Below are 13,342 nucleotides of genomic sequence, written 5' to 3' on the forward strand. Positions count from 1 at the left end.
CAAATAGATCAGCAAACAATCACTACATCACGAGTGAGATACACATAATAATCAGCTCGCTATGTGAAATCGTGTATATCTCACTAGAGGAGATCAATTTTAAGGCTGTACATGTTAAATAATTCTAGTTTCCAAAGATCAGCACATTAAACAATCTAAGTATCAAAATTTACCATAAAAGCATAAATATTTATTCATTTTACACAATACCTAATTTTAACAATAGACAGTATTTTTTTCAGATAACAGGTAAATAATCTATGTAACAAGTTCTATATGCCAAAAACTTCGATTTCGATCATTATTGTCCAGTAGATACTTACCTATGATACCCGTACTGACAATTGGTCGTTTCATGTACATGGTTCATAGTTTTATATGTAAATCGAAGTTATAAAAAGACATGTCGTCAGTGGATTGTTAATTTACTTTTCTTGTCTTTGTTGATTAAAAAAGGGTGTTGACACGTGAATCTGCACCAGGTGCATCAATAAACCGGTGAACAGACGAGATACCGACTCAGCATGGTGCCATCCAACAGATGTTTACCTGACAAATCATCCCCATTTATTATCTCCCTAATTATATATCATCACACGTACTCAATATAGATATTATGTGTAATACATAAGTAATTGATTTAGCCACCAAAGAGATCCCTAAATTGGCCCAGGAAATCCTTTTATATCCCGAATGTAACTAATAACTGGCATGTACACCCAAGATAAAGGCACGTTTTCGATAAAAGTGGTATTGTTGTCGGCTGGGGTCCTTACATTAATCGGAGGAATGCAATCGACAAGTCTAGGTATATGTCAGTGTCTATATAGGACAAAGCAGGGTGTTCAGGACACTCAAATAACAAAAACAAAGAAAGTATCAAGTAATCTTTATTGCATATCAATCATTTACACTATTCCTTTGTTCGATAACATCAAATGAAGATGTTTTGCTTTATTTGAAATTTATTGTATGACAATACCAGACAATATAGCATTAATACGGTACGCACTTCATCAACTCACTTTCCACATTTGGATAATTTCCAGGTGCTGTTTAAAAAGACGCCATATACATATGTAATTAAAAACATCAAAGATACATACGATTTGTTTCGTAAATTTATGGAAACATTTTGTACTTTTTACCATTTTTCATTTTTTCGTACTTTGGCATGATCTTGTAATGCTCCAAATATGTTTCAGCTATCATTAATCTTATTTCTAGTAATAAAAATGAAAAAATAGGTATTAAAGAATAAAGTTAATTAATTTATAATTATTTCAAACATAATATACTGAGATAACATCCTATCGATCCTGTGTAATCCTTTATATAAAATATATTATGTCACTGTATTTATTGACCATTATAACACATACAAATAAATACTAGACTTAACCATCTATCACCTATTGTCTAGATATTGTAGGACCTGTGAGTATACCACAAACGTCACGGCGTTTACCGGAAACGCCCGTACGCATGTCACAATGCTACCTCTATAGAACACTCGGAGTCCATCTGCTTTATAGCTTTGGATTGCACAATCAATTGGTCCCTTGTACTGACCGACTAGATCAGCTTGATAACGACTCTTTATAACATCTATTGGCATTATAGAAAACCAGGTCATACTGCCAGCACAACCTCCTGCTATAAAATCAGCTATGAAACCTTTGGAGTCCGTCCATCCTTTAGACTTTAGAGCCTCGCTGAAGGATTCGTAGATAAGCAGAAAGAGTCCGTAAGACGGAACTTCCCGCCAGAACATGGCCCCACCGCCCTTGTATAATCCCGCCAAACCTTCAGTGTTATATACATGTCTGGCACACTGCACTGGTCCCTTGAAGTAAGGACTGTTCCTGGTATTCTTGGCTGCAATCGAATCAGAATGTTTTTAGTAAACATGTACTTTATTTCAACTTTGCACAAGACATTTCCAGAAAATGTACAGTTTTTGATATTTTCTATTTACACATTTTAAAAGTTTTGATGAAAGCGCAAGTTCAGTCTTATATCAATACCTATTTTGGTGCCGTTAATGCCTTATCCGACATAAGTTTTTATCATTTAGGTGTCACAAGTGTTACAAGATACACATACTTTATACATCAGCATTATCAATTGTTTAAATACCTTATTTATAATTAATAATTCCCGATACTTCCTTTTGCTTTTATGACCATACCATACCTGTTGTGTTTTGACCACCCTGGGAAATCTGAGACTGTAGAACAACCTTGACGTAATCAGTAGGTATGACGGGGATTAACTGTGCAGCGCCCCCTACACATCCCGCCAGGTAAATATTGAGGTAAGAAGATTTCTTCGTGTCTTTGTCCTTGTCCAGGAACTTAAGGGTATTCCCGTACACCCCGAACAGGACCGAATTAACCACTCCGTATGACATCAGAGGCCAGGAAAGTCCTCGGAAGAAACCAGCAGTCTAGGAAAGGAAATGCCATGATAAATTCTTGGTAAGTTCACCATTAGGTTAACCATATATTTTCACATCGTTTTCCTCTCCATTTGATAAACTCATTTTGGAAATTTAAATTCTCACCCAGCCTTGTTTGAATATGTTGGAGGCCATTGCCATGGTTCCTTTCTGCTGACTGCCATGCTGTGTCTGAAGTTTTACCTGGGGTATAAAACGTACCAATTGAGTTTCTTTTAAAACAGAAAAATCGTAGCACTTTAGTTTAGATTATAAATATGTACACCAAATGTTGTTTTCTGTTGAATTTAAAATTAAATTCAATTGAAATAATCGTGTAATGTTATAATTTGAGAAACTGTCTGCAATGTTCAATTTTGGTATTAACGTGTTAAACTCCATGAAAACTAGATGTTCTTATAAGGTGATAGTATACACTAACACACATTAAAACATACTAGCAGCTACCAATTGTTGGACCACAGAGTTTTAAAATTATAAATCAAATATAGATCTACATGTATATGGATAATGATGCATATATGCAGAATGGATGGGAAAGAAGATGCTCCATTGAATTGCTTATATCCCTATACAAACGTGTAATATGTATATTTGGTGCTTCACGTTCCTTGAGGATTGTGTTAACATCGTGTAAACATACTTTATCAGTAAAAACATAAACTATAGGAGTAAAGACTCATGAACGAAGGACATGGTACGCGAGAGTATTAAAGCAAATAACATCCTTGTGTGAAGTTTATTACACTGTAATAATCGTAAACAAAGATTACCCACAAACAGTTTACTCAGTTTACCATTATGCAACCCTTAAGAATCGTCACAAACATGTTGAATAGAAAGTTTACAACGGCGTCATATGATATCATGTACCCTACCCGTCACACTAATCGTCAACGTCACGATCTGAAAACGATCTCTATTTATGTCACATGAGCAGAATTCAATATTGAACTTTTTCTTGTAAAGGAAATGCACCAATCATAAAGTTGTCGTGGTTCAATAAGAAATGGAAATCTCACCTTTGTCGTGTCAAAGGGATGCCCCACCAGTAGGCCAGCCGAACCTGAAGAGATATAGTACAGATTTAACCATTGAAACATTTGCTGTGTTTCTTTATTCTGTTTGAAATGCTTGGTTTTTTTTATTAGATAGAATTAACTAATGTTCCACATTCACAAAGACAATGACAGAGAACGGTGTGGTGTACCTCCAATGGCTCCTGCTATGTAGTCGTTTATAAGGTGGCTGGGCATGTTGGCGAAGACAGTCAGCTAGTCGGCAGCCATCTTTATTTAAATCAGAAAATTCACTTTTACAGGAAGTCCAGGCCTATGTCTTTCGACCAGAATATACCGATGTCTTTCTACCGGAAGTGAATGATATTCATTTCCTCCAGAACATCCCTTTCCTGTAAAACATTAAATTTAAGACATGCGTGTTTGGTATCAAATATATTTTGTACTCTCTTGTGTTCTCTGTTGGTCTTTGTGGTATTTATACCATAACCATGAATGTTTAAAAATGGAGCAATAATGTGTTAAACTAGATAACAATTATTATTTAAGGATTAACTTGAATAGATTTTTTATGTTATGGAGATATAACACAAAAATCTGAGTGTACTCTAAATAAACCGCGAAGCGGTTTATGATGAGAGTACACTCAGATTTTTGTGTTATATCTCCATAACATAAAAAATGTATTCAAATTAATCCTTATAATTCAATTTACTAAAGATAATCTCTTCAATATTCAAAATTCATTATGGGACTCTTTTGTCTATGAAATCATTACGCCGTCATCTCAGCCAATCAGAAGAAACGTTATAAACGGCGACGCCATTTTTTCCTTTATGGGCTGATAAAGTAAATTTTTAAGCCAATGAAAATGCTCGTAACAAGCAAAATTGAATTATTATGGGATAAACATATTGTATTAAGCCAGACGCTCGTTAGTTAGAAACCTGCATAATTTTTCCACATACATGTATTACACTTCACTAATTCCCAAATCGAGACGGTCGAATTTCAAGCTGTTTTGATTTGGAAAATGTTACAAAAGGGCAAATTTGGTTCTGATTGGTAAGAACATGACGAAAAATTATTTAAATTATTTCCAAAGAGTAAACATCCCTATGCATTGTTGAAATATATATAGTGACATACAAACGACACAATGTAACTGTTACTTCGAGTTGGCGTCAACACCATCAGAACTAATGAAGGAATTGTATTTGTTTCTAGTGTCTGTCAAATGAAATTAATGTCCAACTGAGATAAAAAATAAACTCGTTTTACATGTTGAAAATGTCACCAGATGTTCCGTTTAGAAGCATTTGACAATAGATAATTTTGATCAAATCATTTAGAGTTTGATCATACCATTGGACGTCTTTGTTACTCTGTGTTGTTGAAGGTATTAGTAAGATGTCAGGTGTGTAGTGAGTGAGTAGTATTGACATGAAACTACGTGACGCTACACAGTACCCTTAAACCTAGTATAAAGTTCATGGACATAATGTGTACATAGAAAACGTCAGGTCAACCGCATACGTGTGTAGGGGATCAATGATACACAATGTACACACGCATACATTATCCGCAAAAGCATGCATGTGTATATAGAGAATGCTAGTATCTATAATATCATGCATTATTTACCGGTACTACACTTTCACCTACCCGAGACATCACTGATGTCCCGTTATCGTTTCAATAAGACCTGTCTATAAAGACCACCTATGTATGTGTCTCCAACCTCCCAATAAGTATTAATCGTCGACAATGTATTGCATCACGATAGCTCCTAGGTACAGGAATATTCAGTGACAGTATTTACATCTGTACTCGAGTACCGATGATTAACAGGAACATAACTGATACTAGACAACAGTTACACTATGGTGCTTGCATTAATAACACCGCTACATACCTTGTTGTCATGTAAACAATTGTCATATATTCCCCGTCATGGGCGATCTCTTAGTACTGTCACTGTCAATTGTCCTACACAAGTCCTCGGTCCACACACAATCCTTGGTCAGCAGGAACCTAATCAGGTCAGGCGTAAATGTAGGTAATGATAAGTACTTATCGCCGTACGTACCCCTAAATAAAGACCAATGGGTAAAACCTATCAGCAGGTTAGTATTGTATTGTTACTTTTTTCTGCAGTTACTATTTTTAGGAAATAGTATAGTCCCGCACCAAAGCGATCTGGGTTTTGTCCCACATACTTTATAAGTAAAAACATGAACAGTGTAGTAGGGTGTCTGAATATTACAATGTGACTAATGCATTACTTACCACATGAAACATCTTCTACCCGCTATACATGTTTTTCAAGACCACGTCGACTGTCACATCACTAGTGGACTACCGGGTTGTGCGCTCCCTGAAGGAAAATTGCGTGGTAAAAGTTAAAATATAAATACAGTGTCAAATCAAGATGAGATGACGTTTAGCTCTTCCATTCAGCCCCAATATCCAATATACGCTTCAACACTTACTTATACACAGTTTTTTTTGCCTCTAATGGAATTGGCGATCACAGACAGGCACATCATCAGGCAGATAGCTATAAGTCACATCGATTATATTTTGAAGCAGCGTCTTATTGAACCGGCATTATGCCAATGAAAATAATAATGCGAATAATACCCAGGTAGTCGTTGTTTATATGAGGATAAATCACCTTGGTCCCAGGTATTCGTTGTTTATATGAGGATAAATCACCTTGGTTTTTTAGGTATAGAAGTATTTCACATTTGTTTTTACAATTCCGTCATTATTCTTATGAGACTTGGACTGAAAAAGATATTTTTGGTATGGGATTATTTCACATTTGTTTTTACTTTACTGAAGCAGATGAGATCAGTAGATTAAAGTCATTTATGCATGATAGATCGAACGGTTTATTTTGAACTATGTCATTTCATTTGGTCAAAATGATGAAAGTTTTCAAGAATTAGTTTAAACTACTGGGCAATTAAAATAGTATTTTGAAGAAATATATCAGCTATTTTATAGGTCATTGCATATGTGATTTGTGTTTAAGTAAAAATTATATTTTATTGGTGAGATGGTAGAATGAACAAGTCATGAATGACTCATATAAAGACGTAAGGTGTTTTGAAAGTAAAAGAAATTCGGAGTACCCTGAGAAAAACTACTATTCATTTTACCTCAATGGGTTTTGAAATCGCAATCCAGAGGCTGCAGATAAATGTTGGGATCTCAAATACCACGATAGTGAATCAATGTAATATCATCTTATTTTACACACGTTAAAAAAAAGTGTACACTAAATGTTTTCTGTAGTACTATAAAGTAGCTTATTTAAAAAAAATGCTATTGCTTCATGACAGGAGTTTGTTACTAGCTTCCTGTGATATCGTAAATATCGACCTGGCCCTGACATTGTGCGATAACCGATATGATAACGTTTAAGCTGGTTTTTAATGACATTAAAGTCATACTTACTAAAGTAAACTAATTAACGTAAATATAGTTAGAATTTGAATGAGGTGTAATACATATCGCTGTGTTTTACATTCAAGTATAAAACTACAAGTAAATACGAGACGGCGATGTCACTGAGACCTATGGTGGTTTTATCCACAATCCCATAGACCCCCGATTAGATTATATGTAGTAGGATGTCACTGGTCCCAAGACAATAGCGGATAACACACTTTAGATAACGACGGGTGAAAAAAATCACAAAAGAACGCATTTTCATTTTACATTCATTATATTTACACACACACATAATTATATATATAGATATAAATGAAAAACATTATCTGCCGTAACATAGATATACGGACCATATTATGCGCTCTGCTTGTCACGCTACCATATTAAGCCAACCATATCGATGGAAGAGTAATAACATAGATAATTTGTATATTAGACATAGGACAGTATAGTTTTACGTGAGCCAGACAGGTATGCAGCAACCCTCAAGTTGACATCTATAGAGCAGTCAGACCAGTGATATACAGGTAGACGTGGGGACCTGGGGAGACAGGGAAGATGACAAAGAGAGCTATGGACCACTATGTGGCGGGGGCACTAGGAGGTAAGTGTTACTTAGGTTACCTCAATGTACCACATCAAGACTTAATACATTTTGTTTGCAAACTTTTGTGAGACGCGGATTCACACAGTTTGCAAACAGAAATTATTTCATACCCCGATGAAATTGAAAAATAGTGACATCAATGCTTAAATACAAAAAAAAATCGGTATTAGATTTGAAAATCCGGAATTTATGTTTGGCAAGTAAGGTACTAAATATACTAGATTTCATACTGAGAACTTAATACCAGTTCTAGTGAAACAATACATTTACAACTAGAAGTGCCTCGAATATGAACTCAACCTAAGTAGTCTAATCATCATATCAAGCTTACAGGTGTGGAGTATCTAATATTAATATAAAATATAACATAATTACAAATCGGGTTGAAAAATTAAAGTTCTAAAATATCTCTGGCCTAAGTTTGCCCTGTTTGGCGTCATGCTAATACTTGTTTTCATAATGTGATTAGCTATTGTATATGTGAAATGTACATGTTAATATGTGTATCTTCATGTGGTTCATATGGTTTGTCAAAAATGTTTAAAAACTTTTTCAACTGGTCATTTAGAATCGAATGGTAACAATTTTGAATATCTTTCCAGAGAGAATTGCCTGCCCACACAATCACTTGCTTCTTTTGAGTGTTCTATATTAATATCAATGGACGTGTCACAACAAACTACCACGTGTTTATATTTGATGATCCAGTCACATACTGCTACTATTCTATAGATTCCACACGTGACGTATTGTTATCATATGTTGTCCTAGTGTAGGTATTAGCATGCTGATTGTCGTGTAGGTTGATGTATCACCAGATAAGTGACCTGAGATCACCAGTGTTCTCATATATACGGTTTCACTGATATCATAAATACCCTTAGTAGTTGTATGTTACTTAAGGTGACTTCTTATGAATGGAAATACACAGCAATAGTTGCCCATCATCAACATGATCATCATAAAACACCATGGTTATCATTTGAACAATCTGAACAACTTTTTCAATTACCGTTTATCCTATTGATCGTTTTCATAGTCCTGCATATATTCTTATCATATTATAAATAATATAATTTGTTTTAGATTTTTTTATTTTGATTTACATTTAACATATTTGGATGGTTGCTTGCTTGCCTTGCTTTGTTTTGAATTAGTTGTTTTTTGTGTGTTTGATTTGTTGAGACTACTTTTGGTTTTTTGTGTCGCCTGCAATGCAAGGGCGATATATAGGTACGGCGTCGGCGGCGTCCGGGAAGAGGTTTCCGTGCGATAACTTTAGTATTTATTGTTCGAATTTTTTTTTGGATCTCGAATGGCTTCGATGTTGGTTAAAATTCGTCAATATTTACAAGAGTTACGGACTTTAATCGTTAAAATAGAAAATTTCTTGGTTTACGCTGTTATATTTATTATCCGATTTCAACTAAATTATGTATATTGCTTTATATCATCGAGAACTCGGATGGGTTTGATACTACTTGTGATGCAACTTCCGTGGAATTCTTGTACTCTAATACTCTCTTAGACTTAGTGCATAGCTGTAGCCGGTTTAGCATTTCAATGTCAATTTCTGCTACGCTTTTACCATATATATATATTTTTTTAATGTTTTTTAAAGGTCCACTACCTTTCCGAACTAGCTTTTATTTTTTTAAACGGGAATGTAAATCGATATTGATTATTTTGTAGAGTTGTAAAAGTTATTAGATTATCACTATTACAACACCTTCCGAACAATTTGATTAATAAATAAGTTTAGATGTTTATCACTGCGCCAGAGGCCAAAACAGCGAAATGAATCTTCATTGTTAACTTAGAGTACGCAGGAAATCTGAAATTTGTTTGGTGTTTCATTTTATGTCATCGATATTTATTTTCTTATTTTATAATTTTTTTAAAGAAGTTTTTCATTTTTGTTTCGGAAAGAGAGTGGACTTTAACATTGCTGACTAGATATGCATTATCTAGCTTAGCCAATGGTTAAGGATAATTACCATTAACCAGTCTGTGTATCTGTTACAGGAACTGCCGGTTACTTCGTGGGATACCCGTTGGATACTATAAAGGTAGGTTATAACATAGAATACTATATCTTAGGTAACCAGAGTAATACAATTATTTTATAATGCAGATTAATAGATGTATCTTAGACATCTTTCCACCAATCATATTGGACGAGTTAGCTCTCTTTCGTCGGGGCATCAAAGAGGCTGAGAAGGTCACACTCGTATTTCAATGGGTTTTTTTTGTAATAAACAAATGTGTATTTTAAATGATGGTATTTAAATTTTATCTTTAGATAAGAAATCTTTGTTTCTGTTATTTGCTGAATCAAACGTTTAAACATTGCCTATACAGGTTCAGCTACAGACACAAAGTAAAGAAAGTCGGGGACTACTGGCGGCTCTGTCCAACACCTGGAAACAAGGTCTAGTAGGTATAGCAATTAAGTAGTCAAATACCCGTTATTCAATGGGTACGCCTAGCTGGGTCGCTAGATGATGTCCTTTCTTAATATGTTAATTATCCGCACGTTTGATTACATTTGCTATGCGTTCTTGCAATATATGTTAATATTTTTTTTTATTTCTTGCTGGAATGGAAGAGTGTGTTTTATGTTACTAGACAGGGGGGTTTTACCGGGGGATGTCCTGGCCTCTATTCTCTACCGGATTCACCACATCAATCTTTTATGGTGTCTACGGCAACACATTGACGTTTCTAGAGCCAGACAAGTCCAAGCAGAAGTCAGCGTATGGCAAAATTGTCCTTGCTGGAAGTGTAGCCGGTTTCACCCAGGGATTTCCGGTGATTCCTATTGATTATATCAAAGTCGTTCTACAGTCTCAGATCTCAACTCTATGTGAAAAATCTACAAACATAGCTAAAGGTATGTTGTTGCTTTGTTTATAAATCATTTATAAAAAATATTTTAAAAGTGCAAAATGGACACTTCATACCGGAACTTTTTAATCTATATACCTATGGTTTAAATCCATTACAATATTCGTCTCGGAAAAGACAAACCGAATTGCATATTACAATGTCATTTTGGTCACACGGTCCTGATTGAGAACATGATTCGCCACGGTAAGATTTTAAGTAGTGGAAACCAAATGAACCTGCAAGTCTTTTTGCAACTCTTCACTATCATCTTCTTTGTTGGACTTCAGTGATAATAGGTCATTCACGAAAGTGCTACATCTGACCGTCGTTCTTATTGCCTTTGTAACAGGTTCCTCTGTCAATCATGATAACATCCACTACTTCCATGGTCCATCAGATTGCGCGCGCAGCGTAGTAAGGACAAGTGGTGTGGCGGGACTTTTCAAGGGAGCTACAGCAACGATGCCTCGTGAAATTATTCTCTTTGCTAATTACGGTTTGATATATGAATTAATAAGCAACTCAATCAAACAGAGGAAATGGACAGATTCGAAGGGATTGTTTGCTGATTTCATCGGTGGCGGTTTTGCCGGAAGTATATCATGGATTTTTGTAATACCATTTGATGTTATAAAAAGTCGTTTCCAGGCAGACTTCCAGGGTAAATATTCCAGTACTGTTGATTGCGCTATACAAAGTTATCGAGCAGAAGGAATGGGCGTTTTCTACAAAGGATGTTTGGTGACATGCGTACGAGCATTTCCAGTATGTGCAGTATCCTTTATGGTATACGCCCAGGTGACTCAGTGGCTAAGGATTCGTCAATGAACATGGTAGTAGGCCTAACCTAGAGCATTAACCTTGTCTTATTTAACAAGCATATACAATATTACTCTGGTGCTGTAATTTGATCACTTGCCAGTATGCATCACCACGAGCTTTAATGCTGATGAAATTCAAGCAGTTCATAAGCTGTTAGTTGAGCGGCTGATACATTTCTGCCAAGTTTGTAGTCGATAAAATGTTTCCGAAGAAAAATATTCATCTTGTGCATTATCAATTCATTATGCACTCCTATTGTATCAATAGCAGGTAGAAATCTAAAAACCGATTTCTTCGTAATTCCTATTATATTTTTATCATGCCCTCGTTAATAAACATAAAATAATAATACACCTTTTCGACAATTTTCAGATAGATTGTTGTAAAAGAATGAAGTAACGGTCATTTCATATTTTCAAGATAGGCAGTGATCACGAATCGCTTGTGCATTTAATGTATCGTGGAACATCCTCAGATATATCTTAAGGCCACTAAATGTACCAACACCAATAGATATTTGTGAATATGAAAATTTAGCACGTTCCTACCGAGTTCCACGAAATTTGGCTTAAAAATAACAAAGTTATCGAAAATGATGTGATCAGTGATCATAGTGTAGTTACTAAACCTTTTTGAAATATAAGAATCACCATAACTTCCTTATTTTGCAGAAAATTTCATGAAATTTGAAAAAAATTGTTAATTAATAACACTACCTCACAATGACCTGACGTCGCTAACTTGACTTAGAATTATGATGAAGCTGGTTTGTCGTTTGACGTTCAAAAGCAAATGGCGACTTTTTTTATCACATCACACCAAAATAGGCAAAGGAAAACATTTCAAACCCTCTAAATGTAGCTAGGCACTATTAGAAACTCAAATTTTGGTAATAAGACTGTCTTAGCAAGAAAAAATTACTTTGCTGAATTTAAAGAAAAACATGCGGATATAATTAATATATCAATACTCGCATAATTTCATTATCACTTTTTTTTTTTCTTAGAAGCATTTTACTTACTATAGCCAGATGTCGAACAAGCAATTAAAGCATTTTAAATGTCTATAAATATATATATATATAATTTATATACACCAAGAAAAAAGTACGTGTCCATGTAGAGTTGAATATATAAAAATAAAAGTCAACGACATTCCTCTTGTAAATTCACCATTTCATGATGGCTCTTCAGGAATATGTTTATTTTTCAAAGAACAAATTAATGACGACACAAATAGCGTGACGTCACAAGGTACATACGTTTACTTAACAATAATATGAAGTTGCGCCATTTTTTATTATGGCCTATTGAGAGTTGGTTTTAATATTTTTATAAGCTGATTCTCTTTGTTTTCCAACAAAACAGTGTCTGAAGAATGTAATTGATATAAAGGTTTAACATTAATTGATCACCTGCACAACCATGTATATACTTATTGACATTCAAATTACGTAGATAATCCGTTCTTGTTTGTTGCCTATGAACAGTCATACGTGTTCTAAGTTCATTACTAGTTTGGCCGATGTAAAAATCACCACAACGAGAACAAATTATAGCATATATCACACACTTCGATTTGCAAGTCATGTTTGCTTTTACAGTAAAATGCAAGCCATTTTTAAACCCGTGTACTACATTCAATAATAATTGGGCACGTACCGCATCTAGGTGTCTTACATTTCGACACCACGGGGTCAGCAGTAGAGTTATTGAACTTGAAATTTGTTAACATTTGTTTTAAATTTTTAGGTTGTCTTCTACTTTGCAAAATTATATGGTTTTCAAAAATCTTTCTAATACGATCACTACTTTGCATTAACTCATTACATTTATTTTTAATCAAAGGAAAAATATTGAAATTTCTTGGGTTGAAAGTAGAAACAAAAGGAATCAAAGTCGTATTAACTTTATGTTCAAGTATACAGGAAGTAAAAGGTCCCTTTTCAATTGCCTTTCTAATACCATGCTCTATTACCTCAACAGGATAACATTGAGCCTTAACGGGCGCTTTTCTATTTATCTGCCACCTAGATTGCATTTATATCTTCAATAAATGCAATCTAACAATCCTTTAATTGTT

The 13,342-nt window shown here is 34.6% G+C and overlaps 2 protein-coding genes across 4 annotated transcripts; one reads left to right on the forward strand and one right to left on the reverse strand.

Annotated features, from left to right (window-relative positions):
• Positions 1-874: 874 nt before the first annotated feature.
• LOC138319230 (solute carrier family 25 member 45-like) lies at positions 875-5,857 on the reverse strand. 3 transcript variants are annotated; one of them, XM_069262223.1, is made up of 7 exons: positions 5,770-5,842; positions 5,396-5,571; positions 3,672-3,872; positions 3,484-3,527; positions 2,567-2,644; positions 2,197-2,449; positions 875-1,878 (listed from the first exon to the last, which is right to left on the reverse strand). In XM_069262223.1, the coding sequence occupies exons 3-7, from the start codon at positions 3,715-3,717 to the stop codon at positions 1,409-1,411; spliced, it is 891 nt and encodes a 296-aa protein (XP_069118324.1). In that variant the 5' UTR covers positions 3,718-3,872; positions 5,396-5,571; positions 5,770-5,842; the 3' UTR covers positions 875-1,408. The 3 variants fall into 3 exon arrangements, with proteins under 3 accessions (XP_069118324.1, XP_069118325.1, XP_069118323.1); XM_069262224.1 differs by lacking the exon at positions 5,396-5,571 and having other exon boundaries at positions 5,770-5,857; XM_069262222.1 differs by lacking the exon at positions 5,770-5,842 and having other exon boundaries at positions 5,396-5,627.
• A 1,426-nt stretch (positions 5,858-7,283) lies between these two features.
• Positions 7,284-12,672, forward strand: LOC138319231 (solute carrier family 25 member 45-like). Its single transcript, XM_069262225.1, has 5 exons — positions 7,284-7,546; positions 9,575-9,618; positions 9,911-9,985; positions 10,178-10,442; positions 10,788-12,672. Exons 1-5 carry the CDS (start codon positions 7,501-7,503, stop codon positions 11,264-11,266), a joined length of 909 nt encoding a protein of 302 aa, XP_069118326.1. The 5' UTR covers positions 7,284-7,500; the 3' UTR covers positions 11,267-12,672.
• Positions 12,673-13,342: the final 670 nt, after the last annotated feature.

Source organism: Argopecten irradians, chromosome 3 (genome assembly GCF_041381155.1).
Source record: "Argopecten irradians isolate NY chromosome 3, Ai_NY, whole genome shotgun sequence".
Taxonomy (NCBI): Eukaryota; Metazoa; Mollusca; class Bivalvia; order Pectinida; family Pectinidae; genus Argopecten; species Argopecten irradians.

Bases quoted from the DNA above. Each gene is read 5' to 3' on its own strand.
- LOC138319231 (XM_069262225.1), top strand. From the start codon at position 7,501: ATGACAAAGAGAGCTATGGACCACTATGTGGCGGGGGCACTAGGAG. The intron at 7,547-9,574 runs GTAAGTGTTACT...TATCTGTTACAG, and splicing joins TGTGGCGGGGGCACTAGGAG to GAACTGCCGGTTACTTCGTG. The intron at 10,443-10,787 runs GTATGTTGTTGC...CCTTTGTAACAG, and splicing joins ATCTACAAACATAGCTAAAG to GTTCCTCTGTCAATCATGAT.
- LOC138319230 (XM_069262224.1), bottom strand. From the start codon at position 3,717: ATGCCCAGCCACCTTATAAACGACTACATAGCAGGAGCCATTGGAG. The intron at 2,645-3,483 runs GTGAGATTTCCA...TTTATACCCCAG, and splicing joins ATCCCTTTGACACGACAAAG to GTAAAACTTCAGACACAGCA. The intron at 1,879-2,196 runs GTATGGTATGGT...ATTCGATTGCAG, and splicing joins GGGTGGTCAAAACACAACAG to CCAAGAATACCAGGAACAGT.